This window comes from Pelobates fuscus, chromosome 5 (assembly GCF_036172605.1).
Source record: "Pelobates fuscus isolate aPelFus1 chromosome 5, aPelFus1.pri, whole genome shotgun sequence".
Lineage (NCBI taxonomy): Eukaryota > Metazoa > Chordata > Amphibia > Anura > Pelobatidae > Pelobates > Pelobates fuscus.
Window position 1 is genome coordinate 300312802 of NC_086321.1, and position 21411 is coordinate 300334212.

Below are 21411 nucleotides of genomic sequence, written 5' to 3' on the forward strand. Positions count from 1 at the left end.
TTCCTTCCTACCTTGCTCATTACTAATAGGAGTCGGTAAAAAATTTTCATAAACTAAAATTGGCTTGTTTCTTTTCTATTTTATCTAACATCACCTGTGTCCGTTTTTTCTGCAATTCGGGACGTCAGCAGTACAAGCCGACAGTGTAAAGTACTCTCTAGGTCATCTTAAGTTAATCCTGTCACTAATTCATCGTTCAGGTAAGTCTAATAATATTACAATACGAGCACGTTCAGTCGCCGCTATTCTCCCGTCCAGTTAGTCGTTGCTGGTTGCTAGGGTTTTAGGAGCCCAATAGCGGTAATCTTCCCCTGGCTTCTTCGCCTAGGTTAGTGGTCCCGCGAGGCCAACTCCCATCCTCATCTCGGAGGTACTACGTCCCTCGGGCCAAATCATAGTTAGCCGCCTCGCATTTTGTATAGAGAGGGCCTCACCAGTCACCCCCAGTCTGTCTTATGATTACTTCTCACCGAGAGGCCAACACCCCGCCACAACGCTCAGTGGCCTCAAATCCCCTCGCGCCAACTCATAGATAGAGCCTCTCAAGCCACTTGGCACTTAGCAGGGCCTCACCAGTCACCAACCTAGTTTAATTGCTTCGCCACGGTGGCACTAGCTAGTCAACCAGCACACACACACACGCATAAAAAAAAAAAAAAAATTAACTCTAAGTTTCCTCTCATGCCGTAGCATGTCAACAGCCTCGGTTCCAGACGATGAACAATCAGTCGCAAGCACTCCGTCCAGATCTAGCTCCCAGCCAAGACAACCTAGTGCCTCATCCAGCTACAGATCCTGGACTATTCCAAAGATTACGGCCGAGCTGAATAAGAGGAATATTCCCTTCCCGGCTACAGCCAGGAAAGCTGAACTCTTCCATTTGCTTAACGCCCAAATTGCGGAGGATTCACCAGGCCCTAGTTCTGACGGTTCTATACAGAATAGTTTAGCTGAACTGCGGAGCATGATGTCCTCTTTGGTCTCCTCTGTAGCCGGCATTAGTTCCAGGCTAGATACCCTGGAAGCCTCTGGTCGGTCCGGCGTTACGGAAGTTCAGGTTCCTCTGGTACAACCAGAGTCCGACTTAGGAGGTAACTCCACTAATACTCCTGTAAAAAAGTCTAATATCATTAATCCTGTTCATTTAATCCCACAAAACCTTAGACGGGACATAATAGAAGGGAAGGATGTTAACTTAGCTTCCCTCCTCATCGCATCACAGGATGTTATCGAGAACAGGGCTTACACCTTTGAAGATATATCATTAGTGATGAAAGCCAGGGACCCTAGGCTTAATAAAAAACGTAATATTCCCGAGTTCGTATTAGCCTTTGGATTATATCGAGACGTAATTTGCTCCGCTTTCCCGCACCGTAGGGAAGAGCTGGACTTATATTTGCACAAGCTGGTGGACCTTGCCTACAAGTACGGTGGTTATGCGTTCTACGACTACCATAAGTCTTTCTCAGCCAGATCAGCCGCATCACTGGCACAGTTCAACACTCCCACTGATTGGAGTCAGTTGGACACTGAATTATTTTGTAGGCATTTCGCCGGGCTTAGGACACCAGCATGTGCAATATGCGCTTCAGCTTCTCATACTTCGAACTTTTGTCCTAGTACCGCAGTTAGTCCATCTACTAGTTTCACTAACCCAGACTATTCTAGTCAAAGGGAAATGAAGGACAAATTAGGCAGACCCATAGTGTTTCTCGGGAAAACGCTGGTTTGTAATAACTTTAATGAAGGGGGATGTAGTTATAGCGCATGTAGATTGCTCCACGTTTGTTCTGTCTGTTTCAGGGCACACGCAAAAATGATGTGCCCGAACAAACTGTTTCCGAAAAAGGCAATTACTCCAATAAATGTACCAAATTTGCAACGCTACCTGACTGCACATCCTTCTTCTCAATTAGCGGACTTTCTCATCTCCGGTTTCACCAAAGGCTTTCACACAGGTTTTGTGGCACTCCCTTCAGGCACACTAGAATGCCCCAACCTGCAGTCGGCAATATCCGACCCAGCCAGTCTAAAACATCTCCTCGACAAAGAGGTGGAAAATGGTTTCATGATAGGTCCCTTCACCACACCACCTTTCACGTCCTGGAGAACAAGTCCTTTAGGTATAGCCACGGGTAAATTCAACGACAAAAAGAGGTTAATAATTGACTTCTCTGCACCGCACTCTTCCACCTCCCCAAGTTTAAATTCCCTTATTCCATCCGAAGACTTCTCACTGCAGTACGCCAAGATAGACGATGCCATTCAAGCCATTGTCAACCTCGGTAAGGCAGCCTGGTTGAGCAAAACGGATATCTCGAATGCTTTTAAGCTGCTACCTATTAAGCAGTCGCTCTGGCACCTACACGGGGTCAAATGGCAAGGGGAATATTATTTTGCTACCAGGCTGACCTTTGGCTCAAAAAGTAGCCCGAAACTTTTCGACTTGTTTGCAGAGACCCTGAATTGGCTGTTACTCAACGAGTCCAGATGCCCAGTAGTAATCCACTACCTCGACGATTTTCATTCTCTGAGCTCTTAGAGAAAGGTGCTTTTGATTGCCCTACTAATCTGATAATTAAATCCGCAGCTTATTTGGCTTTTTTCGGATTCCTACGGCCCAAAGAGTTTTCAGTAGAAAAAATAACAGACACAGACACTTGCCTTAAACAGAAAAATTTGTCCAAAATAAATGATCATTATATATTAGTTATTCCCCGTACAAAAACAAATCAAACAGGCCCCCCCGTGGAGGTTAAGTATTTCCCTACAGGGTCTAAATGTTGCCCAGTCCAGGTGCTGGATAACCTGTTAAGTCAGCAGATTAGGAATCCAGAACTGCCGCTTTTGTCCCTACAAGGAAAACCACTCACGACAAAACATTTCATGCTATACATACGTTCATTGTTACTTAGACTTGGCCTCAACCCAAACTCCTTCTCAGGACACTCGTTTCGAATCGGAGCAGCCACCACGGCTTCAAGTAATCATGTCCCATCACATATAATAAAGAAAATGGGACGCTGGAAATCTGCAGTGTATAACCGGTACATTCCAAACCCAGAGAAAGAGATCAGACTCGCTTTTCACAGTATGTCTAAATAATGTTTATTGTTGTGATGTTAATAAATATATAAACGTTACTTACTTTTTGGCCTCTTTTTTACAGGCCTAGCCTCTCGTCGGTTTCGGCACACCTCAACCGACTATTATTTGTTAAAACTAAAACTACTTGGAATGTACGCCCCTTTTCATAATCCCGCACACAAATAGAAGGCGTATGCCTGAAGTTGTGGGAGGGATTTAGGCATATATAAACCCAGCAAACCCCTACTCACCTGTCTTCGTCGATTCCGGAAGTTCCCCTCCCACCACACCCTCTTCACATATCATTATAACCAGGCAGGCCCTCTTTTTTAGAGGCCTAGCCTCTCGTCGGTTTCGGCACACCTCAACCGACTATTATTTGTTAAAACCAAACCTACTTGGAATGTACGCCCCTTTTCATAATCCCGTACACAAATATATATATATATATATATATATATATATATGTGTGTGTGTATATGTTGGAAGGCCATTCGGCCTAAATTTGTGGGAGGAGTTATGATCCTATTTAAACCCTACGCCCCCTACTTACCTTTGTTGTGCAAGCTGTTTGTCTTCACCATAGCAACCAGCACTTCCGGTCCATTGTTCCCGACAAAGTCAGTCTCCAGTAAACAGTCCGTCGCTAGCAGCTCCTACCTCCGTCTACCGTGCACATCCACCGTCTTCTACCCGACTTCCCTACTCGCTACCCGGCTTCCGGTCACGAGACCGGCACTTCCACGTAAGCATAACGTGGGAAATTGCGTCCGGCTATTAACCACGTTCGGGCCTAAAAACGTGGGAATAGACTCCCTTCATTACTTACCAATTCGTGCTGTTATGCTGTTCGTGTACTTCCGCGTTCATGCGACTAACAGCCGAACGCGGAATACACACGCTTTCATTTACTTTCGTATAATTCTATGCACCGTACGTGCACACTTACCCTACGTTCATCTGTTCTTTCGTACGTTCGTTCAGCCGAACACGTTCAAACGGCTTTTTCATATAACCTTTTGTTTATTTACACGTTACAGCCTGTAGCTGATTATTCAATTGGCTTTCGTTTAAATCCTTTCGTGTGTTCCATTTACCGAATGCGGGAGTTCTTTCTATTTATAGTACTCCTGTTCATTCGGTTAACTGAACGAAAGGGGCTACAGTGTTTTAGATTTACTAATCTACTATTAAATATCTAGTTATGTCTCTTTACTTATACCAAGCACTCACATAAATTGTTTTCCTATATAATGTTAAGTTTATTATATGGCCCTTAAAGTCACCACTGGGTGAAATATGTGTTTTTAAAAAAAAAAAAAATTCCGTCCATGGTCACATAATTGTGGGACATCTATTTTTCACAGGGTAATCTTCTCAGGCCCACTAGTCCTCTTTTTCCCCGTAAGGTTTCCCGGACCGGACCGGGCCCGTTCCGTGCAGACGCAAGAATATATTGTAATCTTCCAGTGCGTTGCCCAAATAAAGAGGACAAACACTCAAGGTTAAGTATCTACATACGTTACATCACACCATTCTAAGCGACAAGCCCCATTAGGCTAGAGAACTGGCATTGAGGGTTAGGCGCTGGCCTTAGCTATCCTAAGTAATACTACCGTCCCGCGAGGTTTACACCCCACCTCAACACGGAGGTTCAGCCCCATGACCAAATCATAGTTAGCCACCTCGCTCGTCCTTCTTTAGGGCTACAGTTAGGGCTTCCCATGTCACGCCACATGTTTTTAATCTCTTACGGTCACCGAGACGCCGACATCCTGCAACCTCGTTCAAGTGGCTACAAAATCCCTTAGGCCCAAATCATAGGTAGAGCCTCTCTCCGCCACTTGGCACTAGCAGGGCCTCACCTGTCACTTGGTACTAGTTAAATTCTTCGCTTCGGCACTAGCTAGCAGGCCAGTTCTCCGAAGGTCTCATCCATACCTCTAAGACACATTACTTATCCAAATCATTATTTCTTTTTAAGAATGTCACAAGTATCCATCCCAATAATCGGTCTCCTGTTGGACGAAATACCCAGTACAACAGTCTGGCCAGGGTCTCCATAGGAATCCCTCACCGTTTCTACCCTCAGTTACCTGGGATTCTGGTACATTCCCAAAAATATCAGCAGAGCTCTGACACAGGGGTATCCCCTCCCCAGCCACTGCCAGTAAGGCAGAACTACACTGGTTCACAACGGCTCAGCCCAATGTTCCCAGGCCCGGCTCTAGCTCACAAGGGCCGTCAGCTTACTCCTCAGATTCCAATCAGGAGACCCGAGTCGCTATCCTGGCCAGCCTCCAAATGATTACAGGCTGATAAATGGAATCGGCCATAGCCACACCAGGTGTCTAGTTAAGCCCGGCAGGCGCTCACCTGGCCATCTCGGTCATACAGTCTGGCTTACCCCTCATTTCCCTCCCCATCCCCCACCACCCACTATCACTACTCCATACGTCTCACCGGCCCACCCTGTTCCAATTTACATGGAGAAAGTTATTCTCGATGGAGAAGACATTAAACTAACATCACTACTAAAGGTTATATTCTTGGCGACATTTCAGTACTCCAAAGAGTGACACCCACGACTTAACCAAGCTTTCCATTCCTCTGTTTATCATTGCCTCTCGCATAGAGACAGCTACTTCCACTTCTCACCACCCCTTCAACCCACGCACTAGTCAGGGAGGCGGCCAGAGGGACAAGCTGGGCTGACCATTTCATTTCTGGGGAAGGCTCGGGTGCACTATGACTTTAATCCTGGGGTATGCTATTTCACTACATGCAGGGTTTTGCACACCTGCTCCAGAACCTACACCTAGTCCACATACGCAGCCCATCTGTCACCTAAGATACGCCCAACTAAGGTTAATATTGTTATCCTAATTTACTTTCTGCATTTACACCCATCTAGGCATCGGGTAGATTCTGGTGCCGGGTGTGACGAGAGCAATCTCGCCACATTGCATTGGAGAAGCCTAGTTGCCCGCCTGCTGCCTTTGGATTATGGACCGGCAGTTAAACGGTTAATTTTACTGTGCAGAAAGGTTTATTCATGCCTTTCTGCACAGCCGTTCGGTAGATTCTGTCTACCGCACGAACCGCCTTCTGTTAGCCTCCCCAGAGCTGTGGGGAGCCGGCAGGCGCTGTTAATTGGCCACCCAGAAGCTAGGGTGTGCCTTCAATCTACCTCCCTGAAGCCGCGGTTAACCGCGGCTTAACGAGCGTGTGCAGTCAATTGACCACCCAGTAGCTGCGGTTAACCGCAGCTTAATTGACTGTTACTGGGTGGCCGCGATTACACTTAGCGGCCGCTAGGTGGCGGTGTTATGGAGCTCCCCGGACGGCCAGCGGTGCTCAGCCCGGAATCAGTGCCCTAAAAGCGGACACTTTTACGTGCAGGCACCGCTGAGCCTCCAGCCACCTGGTTCCTACCGGTTAATTCGGTAGTTTGTATATGTGAATGTGTTAACCCAGATAGCTATGCCATGGAGCCAATTTGTGTAATTAAAGACTCTGGCTCCATGGCAATTGAACTGTGTGAATAGGATCTGAGCGCTATTCGGTAGTTTTGTGCGCTCAGATCCCAGCTATCTGGGGATATGTGACATGTCTGTGTTTTATGTATAAAATGTAATATTATATGTTTTAATGTATTTTACTGTATTTGGGTCCCCACGTGTATAATGGAGTTTGCCTCTGTCCTGGGAGATAATTGAATTACTTCTCAATTATCTCCAGGATAGAGGGAGGGAAATTAGGATGCATTGTGGGGATGTTGTACTCTGTTGGTCCTCTAGGCCTAGGGGAGTGTCCACCAGGTGGGAGACCTGCATAAATACTGGGCGGGTAGCCCTGAATAAACAGACCACTGCTTGACCCTCAACACGGAGCTTTGTCTCGTTCTTGGGGGGATTCACTGTATGCTGATAGAGACTGATTGCCAGGAGTGTAAGCCGCTTGGGAGCTTTTCCTGTTCGTCTGCTAGCAGCTATTCGTGAGGTTTCGGTTCGGGAGTTTGGAGTGCTACCTTATTCCCTTGTATGCAGTTCGGGAGTTTGGTGCATTCACTTGTATTCAATTCAGGAGTTTGGTGTTCTACAGTAGCTGCCTTTATATCTGAAAGGGGAATATCGCCTAAACGGATTTTAACCCCTTGTCTGCTGAAACGGTCCGTTACGCCTGGTTTCTCACAGGGGTTCACACGGGCCTTATCGCCATTCCCACAGGTACACTCGTATGCCCTAACCTATTAGCTGCACCCATAGACCCTCTTACGGTGGACCACCTTCTGTCCACAGCAGTCATTCGCTGGGTTCACGATCACCTCCTTACAGTCTTCACACTTCTCATCTTGGCGTACCATTCCCATTGATGTAGAAATTCACTATACCCTATAATACGTCTGATCATAGACCTCTTCCGCACCGCACTCTACATCCATTCCCAGCATCAAACTCCCTCATTCCCGCTATGGAGTTCTCACTGCACTACGCAAATCGATCATGCCATACAAGCTATCTCTTAGCAAGTAGTAAGGCTTGGTTGAGCAAGATGGACTTATCCAACGCCTTTAATCTACTATCTATTCCCCCTTCACTATGACACCTGGCCTACGTTCGGGCGGCCATCCTCGCTAACCATTTTGTGACTATTTTCACAGGCTGACTTGGCTGGCAGCAACCTCTCAGCTCTTTTTAGTCTGCTTTTACATTCCTGGTGTCCACAACACAGCCGCTGAAGCTCTTTCACGCTCAGTTTAAGGTCTCCCTACGACCTACTACATACCATCCAGGATACAACCTTTTCATGAGATAATCTTGGACTAAGCACACAGTTACACCTCATACAGATATGCACGCTTCACGCAGTTTCACGACTACTCATGCCAGGGCTTTGTATATTGTTCCATGTCACAAGTAGAGTTTGCTTGATTCAAGACTTTTTTTAAACAATTGTACTTTTTTGCCTTTTTCTCTAAACCTACATATCAAGCATCTTATTTATACCTCCTATGCTGTCACTCCGTTTTACGTATCCAAGGTCAGCCACACACTATCAGTACTAATCCATTACTTCATGTCTAAACATTCCATTAAGGTAAGCTACATCATGGCTTCCTTCGCTGGTCTCTCTTTTTCGCAGAAGCGCTGCATCAGCGGTTCCAAGCTCTTACACCCCAGTCCACATCACTAGGTGATGGGGCCACAGGTAATCCTCAGTTTAGTTACATATATACCTCAATCAGAGTAAAAGCTCCTTACTAGCTTTCAGTACACAAGCCATATTAACTTGCAATAAAGTGTGTTTTCTTTGAATCCTCTTTTTGCCCTGTTTTACAGGCCTACTCGTACGTTGGTTTCGGCACACCTCAACCAACTGTATTCCCACCTCTAACTGCCGAGATAGCTGTGCATGAGGGGATGGATACAATATAAACACATACAACTCGATATCAGTTTACTGAATATTAAACTATGTAAACATACTCCGTTACACAGGTATATACACAAGGAGCTTACACTATCTTATGTATGGCATAGGCTGGTCAACTAAACACACACAAACACTGAGACAGATGTGCGCGCACACACACACCAAGACATATTCAAACACACATACACAGACACACTTACACTGACCGACACGCATAAACACACACATTATTATCTGTTATAAAGCAATTTTATTCCACCCAGCCTCCCTACCTTTGGGAGAGCTGGAGTAAATCAGTTTTCTCTGGAGTCCAGTGGGCGGTTGGTTGGGGGACAGTGGAAGTGGTCGGTTAGCTGCGCGTTCTAAAGGGAGTTGTGATCCATCTGCTCTGCTCCCTCGCGCGCCACTTAGTGATGCCGAGCCAGAGTGACGTTATATCCTGGCATCACTAAGGACGCGCCAGGGAGCAGATTAGGGAGATCACAGCTCCCTCACAGTCAACCTAAAGAACGCGCAGCCGTCTGCCCACCTGCCTCAGAGGGAACAGGCTCACAAATCCTAGGTGCCAGGACTAAATTCCTGGTCGTTATGGTGATCTGGCACCAGGAATTTGTTGAGCCCTGACTTAAGGCCACCCAATGCGCATATGTTTTAAGGGACCTGGTCAGTGCTGTGGTTCTCTAATTGCGTGAATGGGCCCCTTTTATGATCATGGCAGTGCTGGGAAGAAGTGAGCGCCGGTCACTTTCTCCCAGCTAACACCCGTGTGGTAGGGAGGAGACACAGGAGACCCAAAAGGTAAGAAACAGAAGGGTGGCATAAAAATTATCAGCATGTGTATGTATCTGTGTGTCTGTTTGTACCTGTGTGTTGTGTGTGTAAAAACCAAAGAAAAACAAGTTACCTGCGCTCTCTCCTTAATCCCTATGTATTTTTAAACAAATGTAGGTTTTTTAGTTACCTCCAATGGCCGTGAGAGGATGACTTGCGACTTGTTTTATTGCTCTCCTTAAACTTAAAGGGTAATCCAGACATGGACCCCTTGCTCATGGTGCCTAGAGAGATATCAGCTATGCCTCACTGATGATGCCTAATAAGGCTGAAACGATTGTCTGGGGTTGCTGTATCTCTCGTCTGGGGTTGCTGGATCTGTTCTGCCCTGTTGGGTGGAATCAGTCTGAGATGCATGGTCTGGTTCTCTTTGTAATGGCACAAAATGAGCTAAAACCAGCTTGAGAACTGAGCGGGGACCCACCGAAGGGCAGGCTAATTGAGCTGTTGTCCGTCCTCAACACTCTCTTGCGACTTGTTTTTTTGCTCTCCAGTAGTATATGCAGGGTTAACATCGTATTAAACTATAGGCATCACAGCTACAAATGTAGTGGTGGGATGTAGATAGTTCAAACGCTTTGTTACATTAGCAAGCTGTTTTCTGTAGTGTCCACTGGATAGACTGTAATAATACAGGATTAAACAAATGAGAGAGAAGATAGTTAAATAGGGAGTCAAATCCAAAATGTGGACAGATTAACCGTTTGACCTGAGATCGAGGTAGTCAAGACAAGCTTACTTAGTTAGGAATGATAAAAATGTATTTAATCCACATATAAGTAGCTCATACAGTCTAGATGATTAGGTAGTATTAGGGGAAGGGGATAAAGTGCATGAAAAAGGTAACACAAGCAATACCCAAAGTATAGCCTGAGGCTGTCTAGACTCTCCTCCTTCTAATACAAGAAGGCCCCCCTACAAATAGTGGGTACTTAAATCATATAGGCAGCAGCAGGGAAAACCTGCAGGAGGGTAGAGCATATATACAACTTAGAAGTAAACAATTCATTGTCTATACTAGCTCAACCACCCTCCTGCTGCTTCAAGGCAGCCCCCCCGACTAAGAGTGTTCCGAGTCTATCAGGTATAGGCAATAATGACAGAACCAGACGGAGAGTAGAGTATGAATGAGGTCAGGAAATAAAAAACTATATGCTTGTGCTAGCTAAATCTCCCCCTCGCTGCTTTGAGGCAGCCCCTCTAACTAAGAAATATTCAGAGTCTATTGGGTATCGCGGTCATATTGTAGTGAGGTTTAAAACAGAATATGTGCATCGGCAGCCCGACTCGTGTTTCGGCAAGAAAAAAAAATCCCATTTATCAAGAGCTGAAAGGGCATCCATGAATGGTCTGCTTTTTAAATGTATGTAAATCCCGCCTATAGCGGGAATAAGCAAATCGCGTAAGTGCAAGTAATGAGTTGGGAGGAGTTGCGCCAGTGGGCAGGTACTTCTTGGTGCGCATGCGTGGAAGTATGTAATTCGTCTGAATGCGCATGCGCCCATGACATAGATTAGTTGTATGATCCATCTAGATCGTGGGACACATATTAAAGTGCAAAAGACAGCATTTATATGTTGTCTTAATAGCCCAACAGAGTAAATACCCCAAGTAAATTGCTTAAAGGTTGTGCTATCCAATGTATGTATGTATGTAGTCTAGGTAAATAATTTCAAAAAGTCAAAAATTTCAAAAATGTTTAGAAATAGATATACCATATATCTAGATTCACTGAACTAATCGCAGCAGAAGGTATGCAATAAGGATGCATGAATCATCCTAATGTTGTATAGATGGTAGATATTGCAACTATAGGTGTCAGGAATTTTAGGAATATATTTTTAATTATGAATCCGATAGAACAAGTTCATATAAGACACTAGGGAGCGTAGACACTGTGTGTGGATGCCTGCAAAAACAATTGGGAAAATTACCATGGAATTGAAAAAAGAGAGCAGAATCCAAGATAACATCCATTAAAACAGGATATATACAATTAGTTACTAAGGCAGGGAGGAGGAGATCTTAAATAAAGGGGGTGAAGGAAAATTCTAAATTGAGTCCCAGAGGTTGAAGCGTTTTAAGCTTTTAGATCCATCTACATTCCCTTTGTCTTAGAACCCTATCAAAGTCGCCATGTCTCTGTTCACGCTTGACTAGCTCCAAGCCACAAAATCTCATACCTTTAGGGGCTGGTACGGGGGTCAGGGAGGAAATTGCCCCCTACGCTGCCCTAAATTGTTTTTTAAAAGGCCACACGCGGCTTTCTAATTAAGCGGTTTAGGCTTAAGGCCTTGCGGCCGCCTAAACCACCTTAGGGCAGACCAAGGACCCAAAACCATGAGGGGGCCCGGCGGCTTGTTTATTATGCCGCCCGGTGCGAGGCCCCTCCAGGCTTCCCGAGAGCGCCCGTGGCCGCAGACCATGTGTGGTAACCCACGGGAACGCTCTGATTGGCCAGCTACTGAAAAACTTCTGGACCCCTTTGGTCTAAAAAGAACCTTACATGTTCCCTGCTTCTATCATGGGGAATGGATGAATATAAGGATTCTACATCCAAACTGCATAGATTGGCTGTTTTGGGGATTTTTAGGTCAGCAAGAAGATTAAGTGCTTGCTTATGCCTCGTTTCCACTGAGCGGATCGGTTCGGGTCGGTACAGTTTGGAAGGTTTAGAATGGACCAGCCCATTCTGGTGAGCGTTTCCACTGCAAGTCAGACCTTCAGGGCCATGCAGGGTTTAGAAAAAATGCTCTTCCTGTCCACCAATCAATGGATTGTATAGTAGCTCCGCCCTAACCGAACCGTTCCATTTTCTATGGCCCTACATCTGAAGCAGGACCCTGAATGGATCGGTACGGTTCGCTTATATGGACCACTTTCATAATGGAAACACCCAAAATAGCGAACCGTACCGTACCGAACCGAACCGATCCGCTCAGTGGAAACGAGGCATTAGTGTCCCTGGTGTAAGAGGGGAGCTGTTCTACAAATGGCCTCAATATTTTGTGTAGATAGACTACCATTTTGGGTGAGGTTGTCCACCCCCAAAACAATGGGGCGACCTGGTGGATCCTCCAGATTCTTGTGGACTTTTGTCAAGCAGTAAGAGGTTGCTATCCTGGGGTGACGATTCAGGACGGACTTATATACGTCCCCTGATAGCAACGCTTCACTGCTGCCATAGTCCAGAATATCTTTATACCTCTGTAAGAACTCATTTGTATTGTCTGTTTTCAGAACCTTGAAGGTATCAGTATCGCCTAGTACTTTTTGGACCATGTTGGTATAATTCTCAGCACTATATTGCCCCCCCTTACCAGCCGGCTTGATAATTAGATCAGCATCATCTTAATGCTGCTTACTCGTTTCTGGAGAGATTATCATTAGGGTGAAAATCTAGAGATTTCAAATTTATCGTCTTGATTTCATGCTTAGCTGCTTCCAGAAAAAGCTCAACATTCCTACAGCTAGCTAGATTGGGGGTGAAGCGATTCTTTGTCTTGAGTTTAGCACGACTTAGAGGTATTTGGCTGTCGTTCTCATCTAGAAGGGACAGAAGGGTGTTCATACTCTGGTAGTCTCTAAGAGTGAGACCCAAGTCCCGTGCTTTCCTTTCTGTGCATAATGTATGAAACTTGTGTAGGGCACGTTTATGGCACAAAAAGGTGCAGGTCCTTGATCCACATGAATTTGTCGAATGGTGGCATGGGTACAAATGAGAGGCCTTTTTCTAAGACTTTGTAGTGATTAGAGTCTAAGTATCGAGAAAATAGATTGATTATTTGCAATTTTGGATTATTCGTTGTGTTGGATGTGGGACTGATGGTTAATATCGATATGATTTCTCCCTATTTAACTATCTTTTATATCATTTGTTTAATCCTGTATTAATTACAGTCTATCCAGTGGACTCTACAGAAAACAACTTGCTAATGTTGTTTGGACTATCTACATCCCACTGCTACATTTTTAGCTGTGGTGCCTATAGTTTAATATGAGGTTAACCCAGTATATACTACTGTTTACCTGCAGGACACTACAGTTAATAGCTCACTGCCCTTATACCTAATCAATTCTTATACCTCCCCACTTTTACAAATGTAGCTTTGAGTACCCATTGGAACAGATCTAGTAGTCTTTTTATCACCACTTTATTTACACTTGTGTTAGATCACAGTTTAGTGGCACGAACACTGGTTTTGTCCTATGTGCTTTTTCTTCAATAAAGTTCATTACCCCGTATTGTATTTTAGTTGGAGGTAATTCCTGAGGGTCTGGCTACTCTTCATACTGTGAAGTTAACATCTTCATTAGTTTTCATATCTCTAAATAATTGCTTGCATTGCATACACAGAATGTCATTTTAAAATATGTACATTGTGTACTTCTTTTTCTCCTTTTTCTAGGGTCTCTCACCTAGAAAACAAATTCACACTATTCTTAGAAAATTGGAAAAACTATCCCAAATACTCATTGCAAAATAACCGTTACATGGAAGTGTAATGGTTTAGCGTGATTAGAGTATCTCATTAAAAGTGCTGAATCTTTACAGCTACAAAATGTAGATATAAAATATACTTTGATCCTTTATTAGTAAAAAGTACAAATGTATTTTTAAAGACATTAAGAAGTTATCATATATGGAATCATATTGAATAATTGTTGGCTATTGGAGTGATTTGCAGTACTGCTACAAAATTGTTTAATTTTCTTTCTGTAGGAAGAATCTTCCAAAAACCAGAGGAGAAATAAAATCCCAAATAAGGTCTGAAGTTCTGAGCATTATCAGCTGCACCTCGGACCTAGTTAATGCCATTCACTGGATGCCTCCTGGGTTTCTCTGGGGAGGCTGCTCTCCTACCTGGTTGGTAGGTCTATTGGGGACGGTATCATCACTGATTGGCATATACCAGACTGCTGTGGGAGGCAGCTCAGGAGGTGTGTGAGGTTTAAGGACAAAGTACAGTCTTGCTTTGACACACTGAGCATTAAATGCCTAAATACTTGAAAGGAAAGCGAGCTAATATGGTACCTTGACCGCGGAATATGTTTTAGAATAGCCACACTAAATCAACCAATCAAAAAGTTATACTGCCAGTAATGTTTGAATCTACATCTTCTATTTTAATTTTAGATTCAAAGACAAATCTATATGATCGAAGAGCTAGATTAACAGATTTTATTTCCTTGCTTTGTAATTTTTTCTCTCTCTCTTCCTGATGACTTGAGAGTTCCAAGCTGATTTCTATGTGGATCAGAGAAACGTATAAGATAAATGTTTGCAATCTCGTAACAATTATGTTGGAAGTAAAGTACTGGATTATTTTTAGTTTTTTTTTTTACCTATATTTTGTATGAACTGTATATAACTAATAACAGACCCTTGTAATTTGGACAGCAGGCTTGCACTATATCCAAAACGATTTCTCATATCCATCCATGATTCTGTAGATTCTTTGGATCAGGGGTAGACAACCTTAGGCATTCTAGATGTTGTGATCTAAATCTCCCATAATATGATTAATGCCATATTAAGGAAAAACATCAGGTGAGATGTAGTCCACAACATCTGGATTGTCGAAAGTTGCCTTCCCCTGGTTTAGATTATATAGCTTATTAATCAAAGCTACTGTTCATCTGAGTTTAAAATGGTGCGTACATTACTTTCCATATTTTTAATTAACGAGGTCCAGTCTTCTACAATATCTTTGTTTTAAGGCACATTTAAACCTTAAAATCATGTATCCCTATTTTACATTCCTGTAATAAACTTGCTTTCTATTGTGCAACCACTTAGTACTTCTGTTGCATGAGTGAGTACATCCGTTTGATCTCAGGGCTCCATTCTTTCAAAACCTATTACTTAACCATAATCAATATATGTTTTGCAACAAATGGTTCATTCAAACCCTAGAAGATACTTTTGATTGCTTCAAAATGGCACTTTGAGAATTTAGTGCAATAAAACTGTATTTTATCCTAATTTGTTTCTGCAAAGTTTTATGGTTTATTTTTATTCACTCCTATATTTTATCATACTGTGTTGCATAACACCCATCTCCTAACTGCAGATCGTAAGGGCCTAGACGGGACATACTTGTGTATAAGATAGGTGGGAGCAGCATTATGAAGACATTTGAAAGCAAGAACCAGAATTTTAAATTGAGCTCTATATTTTATAGGAAGCCAATGTAGGAACTGACAGAAGGTGAGGCATGGGAGGTGTGGGCGGACAGGAAGATGAGCCTCGCCGCCGCATTCATTATGGACTGTAACGGCGCAAGTTGGGAGCACGTAAGACCACTGAGAAGCAGATTACAGTAGTCAAGGCGAGAAAAGACAGTGGAATGGACCAACACCTTAGTCGCATCTGGCATTAAGTAGGGGCGGATGCGCGCAATGTTTTTGAGATGGTAATGACAGGATTTGGCGATAGATTGAACATGAGGCTTGAAGGAGAGGTCGGAGTCAAAGAGAACACCTAGGCAGCGAGCCTGCGTGGTGAAGCTGATGGTAGCACTGTTGACTTGGAGGGAGGGAGACAAATTTCAGTCAAGTTTAGTTTAAGGAAGTGGGCAGCCATCCAGTCAGAAACAGCAGAGAGGCAGTCAGAGACACTAGTCAAGAGGCACGGGGAGAGATCAGGAGAGGACAGGTAGATTTGCGTGTCATCTGCATAGAAATGATATTGGAAGCCAAAGGAGCTAATGAGTTTACCAAGGGAGGCAGTATAGATGGAGAACAGTAGAGGACCAAGGACTGAACCTTGGGGGACACCAACAGAGAGGCGTTGGGAGAAGAAGCAGAGCCAGAGAAAGAAACACTGAAAGAGCGCTGGGAGAGGTAAGAGGAGCACCAGGAGAGAGCAATATCTTGTAGACCGATATTGCGGAGGATGAGAAGAAGCTGTTGATGATCAACAGTGTCAAAAGCCGCAGACAGGTCAAGGAGAATTAGGATAGAGTAGTGACCACGAGATTTTGCAGCGACTAGATCATTGGATACTTTGGTCAGTGCCGTTTCCACAGAGTGCTTAGCGCGGAACCAGTCTGAAGCGGGTCTAGCAGAGAGTTGGACTCGGGGAAGTATGTCAATCTCGCATACACAATTCTTTCAAGGATCTTGGATGCAAAAGGCAGTAGCGAGATAGGACGATAGTTGGATGGGGAGTTAGGGTCAAGATTGGGCTTCTTTAGAATTGGGGTTACAGTTGCATGTTTGAAGGGCGATGGAAATATACCAGAGGAGAGAGAGAGATTGAGAATTTTAGTGAGAGGTGGAGAAAGAGAAGAAGACAGAGTACGGATAAGATGCGAGGGAATTGGATCTAGGGAGCAGGTGGTGGGGTGGGAGGACTGGAGCAGAGCATAAACCTCTTCCAATGTAGCGGGTCCAAATGAACATAGAATAGCAGAGGGAGTGAAGTTAGGGGAAGTATTGTAAGGGAAAGAAGAAAGATGAGATATCTCTTCTCTTATTGTAGAGATCTTGTCAGTGAAGTGAGTTGCAAAGTCTGAGGCTGTCAAGTTAGTAGGTGGAGGAGGAACAGATGAAGATAACCCTTGAGAGTCCTGTCCTAATGTCCTGTCTTTTTACAGTGCCCATGCAGATTAAACTTTTATGTACATGCAAACGTATTTCTTTATTTAAAAACACATTGGGAGGTGTCCTTGAAGTATATGTAATAAAACAAGGGGAAAATTGAACACTAATGGTGAAGTACATAACAGTTCCTATAGATAATAAATAGAAGTAAGCACACTCACACTTTATGGGGGCTAAGATATAGCTCCATCTTAAGTGCCTGGGTGTAATGATCCCCGCCTAAGGATGTGATGGAGTACAGACTCTTACAGTAGGTTCTTGTAGTAGTGGTGACTGTCGTAGATATGAGAGAAATACAAATATATAGTGCAGTATATCAAATGCAGGTATAAGAATGAAACTGATAACCGATATGTACTCTCATGTTCCAGAGCCTGGGGAGTGGCTCTGCAGATTTAGCGTGAAGTGATATAATCCCCACTCTTGGATATCGGTGGTGATGATTTCTATCAGACGATATAAAAAGGGGAAGACAAAACCAAAATAGTGTACACCATATGGAGTGAAAATTAAAATAAGATTATTAAAATCTACTCACATTTAGTAGAGCAAATAAGGATTGCTCTAGCCAACAGGCGTAGGTGTCCCCACCAAGTGTATAGGTGTTCATGAGTTCAGCAGCAAGCCGGTCCAATAAATAAGTACTTTTATTGATTTTAAAAAGTAAATTATGTAAAATAGCTATATAAAACAATTTCAAAATACATTTAAAGCATTTCAACATTCAATGGCTTTATCTAAATTGTTTATAGAGGAAAGGACCAATGCTGCTTTAAATAGGGGTTGAAAATTCAAATGTAACGGTTGTGTGACATCATAGGTCACATGACCTAAACCAATTAACGTAATTGTTACAAGACTGTTTCCAACCAGGATTTTACTGACTATTTTGTACCTTATGACTTCAGTACTTGAATGCTGCACCCTCTCCCGAATGGAATATATATACCCCAGTTCGTCAAACGAACAACCGACCACCTGGCTCCTGGCGTGTGCCGCCACTTAACCCCGGTCACCTCTCGAACTATGCGAACGGTCGACCACGTATGCGAACGGTCGACCACCTGGCTGGGGGCTGTCCTTGGACTTGGGGACTTGCATAAATTGCCATGCTTACGTGCCAGTAAAGTTAGTTCGTTTTTACCCTTAACTCGTAGCCTCGACTCGTGTTGTAGGGATCCGGGAATCCTAGCTTTGCTATAGCTAGTGGGAGATTTTACACTTGCAGGTTTCTACCGACTGGAGCATCGTTTGCCTCTCTGACTTCGGGAACCAGGACATCCAAGCGATCCAACCTCCTGCTAGACTGGAGGCAATCGTAACAATTGGTGGCATCGTCGGGATTATCCTGGAATTCCTAAGAGAGATACGGAACGGATGGAGAGCAATTACGATAAGTTGAAACGTTACGACATTGAAAGACTTACTCGAGAGCCGAGGTGGGAACGCGAGCAACCGTCCAAGGAGAGAGCTAATCGCGGACCTAACCGAGATGGATCAGAGTTTCACCATGGCAGAACCCACGGCACTACCCACTGATGAAAAGACAAGAATTGTCAGGGAAAGGCTCCCCCTTTACGGGCCAAACCCTTCTGTGGAACTAGTGAGACAGTTGATGGCGGAGGCAGAGGCAGATATCAAAAGAGCTTGAGCCCATGAGTGCAGCATGAGAACTGCACAACCTGAGAACACCGTCAATGCAAACAGCAACTCCACGGAAGGGACGGGACAACCGAAGATCCTGTTCGCGGCATTTAAACCTTTCGTGGAGAACGAGATGGGGATAGACTAATTTTTTTTTTGTAAATATGATTTTTATTGAAAGATTAGGAGGTCAGTGCGAGACTCGCAGGTCTCCTTTTGCAGTTGAATGGGGCACAACATGTGTCCATACGAAAAAACAAAACAATGCACTTATTCATGGTCGTGTGGGCACGCAGGCCCTATATAACATTGGACTCGCAGGTCCTCATCATAAGTCAATGTAAGTCTTCAGTTGCCTAGAGATATTATGAACATTATACATTGAGTTTCGAGCTCTCTCTCATGATACGTATGCTGGCTTCACTAGTAATCCTGGCTGTATGTTCTAGCCTCTGATATCTAGTACGTTTGGCTATCCAGCCTAGGGTGCCCATGTACTCTGGGTTATAAGCCCGCACCTCTCTAATCGGTGCGAGTTCATGTGAGTCGGGGGTAGGGGGGTCCGGTTCAGTCTGTTGTCTCTGCAACTGTTGGTCGTGGGTCGTCGGTCGTTTGACTTGTCAGCATCGTCTGGAATTCCGGTTTCGTAGTTGTCAGTATCCATTGCGTCCAAATGTCTAGATATGTCTGTTGTTGTTGTTGCGGTCCAGCCGCGTGCATAGTAAGTTCCTCGATTGCCCTGAGGTCCTCCATTTGGTTAAACCAGAGGGATATCGAGGGGGCCATTGTTTTCTTCCAGAACTGTGGGATTATTTGTTTCGCTATGTTGATGATACGGATCGTGATCTTTTTTTATATTTGGATATGGGGGTGTTCGTGTGGTGTAGTAACATGGCTGCCGGTTCTAGTGGCGGGGGGTTATCCGAAAAGCGGGTAATTATTCTATGGATAGTGTGCCAGAAGGGTTGTACCAATTCACACTCCCACCAAATATGTATGAGTGTATCTATCTCCTTTTCGCATCTCCAGCATAGGTGGGACTCCTGGGTGTTTATGTGGTGTGCTGTAGCTGGTGTACGGTACCATCGTGTGAGCAATTTATAGGCTCTTGCTGAAGATAGAGCAGTGGTGAATGATGTTACACATCTTTTCCCACTCCTGGGCACTGAACGTCTTGTTCAGGGTTTCCTCCCATTTGCTCATAAATTTAGGAGCTTCTACTGGGGTTTGTGATTGGAGAAGGGAGTATAGATGTGAGACTCCATGCGAGAGAGGGTCTGGGATGGAGCACAGCTTTTCAAAAGCCGTGAGTTCTCTGCCGAGGGCTCGCCCCTGTGGAAGGTGTCCTATATAATTGCGCAATTGTTCGTATCTAAAGCGCGTCAGAAAAGACTGGGAGGCCTCCCCACACAGCTCAGTCAAGTCCCTCAGTCCTCGTCTAGTGCAGACATGTCGCAGTCGGGGTAGGGGGTCGTCAACCAGTGTTCGCAGGGCTCGCGGGTCCAGGCCCGGCTCTAAGTCGGGGTTGTGGGTGAGGGGTAGTAGGGGGGAGGGGTACGTGCAGAGAACATGTCTTCCTACACTTCCTCTCCACACCTTCAGTGTCGCTTTTGTGTAGGTCGAGTACCCTTGATTCCCCTCCCGACCCCCTAGTGGGGAGCCACGGGAGCAAGGCGGCGGGGACGCCCGCTTCGTGTTCCTCTACAGTTTTCCATAATTTGTGTACACCTGGCTTGGACCACTCTACCACGCGTTGTAGGTGGCACGCTTTGTAGTAGAGTGGGAAGTCTGGAAGGGCTAGTCCCCCTTTATCTTTGGGTCGCGTGAGCAGTGTGTGTTTCAGCCTGGGTCTCCTCCCATCCCATACATAGGACCCTAGTGCTCCCCGAAGTGTCGTGAAGAAGGTTGTTGGAATTATAATGGGCAGGGCCTGGAAGAGGTAGAGCAATCTTGGCAAGAAATTCATCTTCACCACTTGCACCCTACCTAACCAGGATATGTGAGGGAAAGCCCAATCCCTCATTTCTTTTCGAAATTGCAACAGTAGTGGGGCGAAGTTAGTCGTGTATAGGTTAGTAGCACTCACTGTTAACCAGGTGCCTAGGTAGCGTATCTTGTCCGAGGCCCATTGAAATTTGTGATTCCGGCGCAGCTGATTGGCACGTTGCGTGGGTAGACTTATATTTAGGATGTAGGATTTAGAGAAATTGATTTTCAATCCCGAGAGGAGCCCAAAGGTCCGAAAAGCCCGCACTAGGTTGGGCAGGGAGACCTCCGGGTGTGTGAGGAAAAATAGTAGGTCGTCCGCGTAGGCGACTATCTTGTGGTGCGTGTTCCCTGTGTGGAGGCCGGTAATGTCAGGGTGGTGTCTGATGGTGTTCAGGAAAGGCTCTAGGGCCAGTACGAAGAGCAGCGGGGAGAGGGGACATCCCTGGCGTGTGCCATTAAGTATAGGAAACGGATCAGTTAGCGCCCCGTTAACCAGTATGTGTGCTGACGGCCTGGAGTATAGGGCTCTGATCAGCCCTGGAGGTGTGGTCCCAAACCCATATGTGCCAGTGTCCGAAACTTATACTCCCAGTTGACCCTGTCGAAGGCCTTCTCCGCGTCTGTGGAGAGTAGGAGAAGGCCAGAGTCATCCTTGATGTTCCTGTGCATGAGCGTCAGGGCCCGTATAGTATTGTCTCTAGCCTCCCAACCCATCACGAATCCCACCTGGTCTGCGTGGACCAGGCTGGGCACGTGTGTTTGGAGTCTGGTGGCCAGGACCTTCGCCAGAAGTTTGAGGTCTGTATTGATAAGGGA

The 21411-nt window shown here is 45.0% G+C and overlaps 1 protein-coding gene across 2 annotated transcripts in view; it reads left to right on the forward strand.

The window, feature by feature from the left end:
- The window catches only part of LOC134611534 (peroxisomal membrane protein 11C-like), a 179855-nt gene extending 164709 nt beyond the window's left edge, over window positions 1-15146 (forward strand). For both annotated transcript variants that reach the window (XM_063455489.1, XM_063455490.1), the window contains one exon: window positions 14078-15146. In XM_063455489.1, coding sequence (XP_063311559.1) covers window positions 14078-14303 — 226 coding nt within the window. In that variant the 3' untranslated portion in view covers window positions 14304-15146. The remainder of the gene's footprint in view (window positions 1-14077) is intronic.
- Window positions 15147-21411: the final 6265 nt, after the last annotated feature.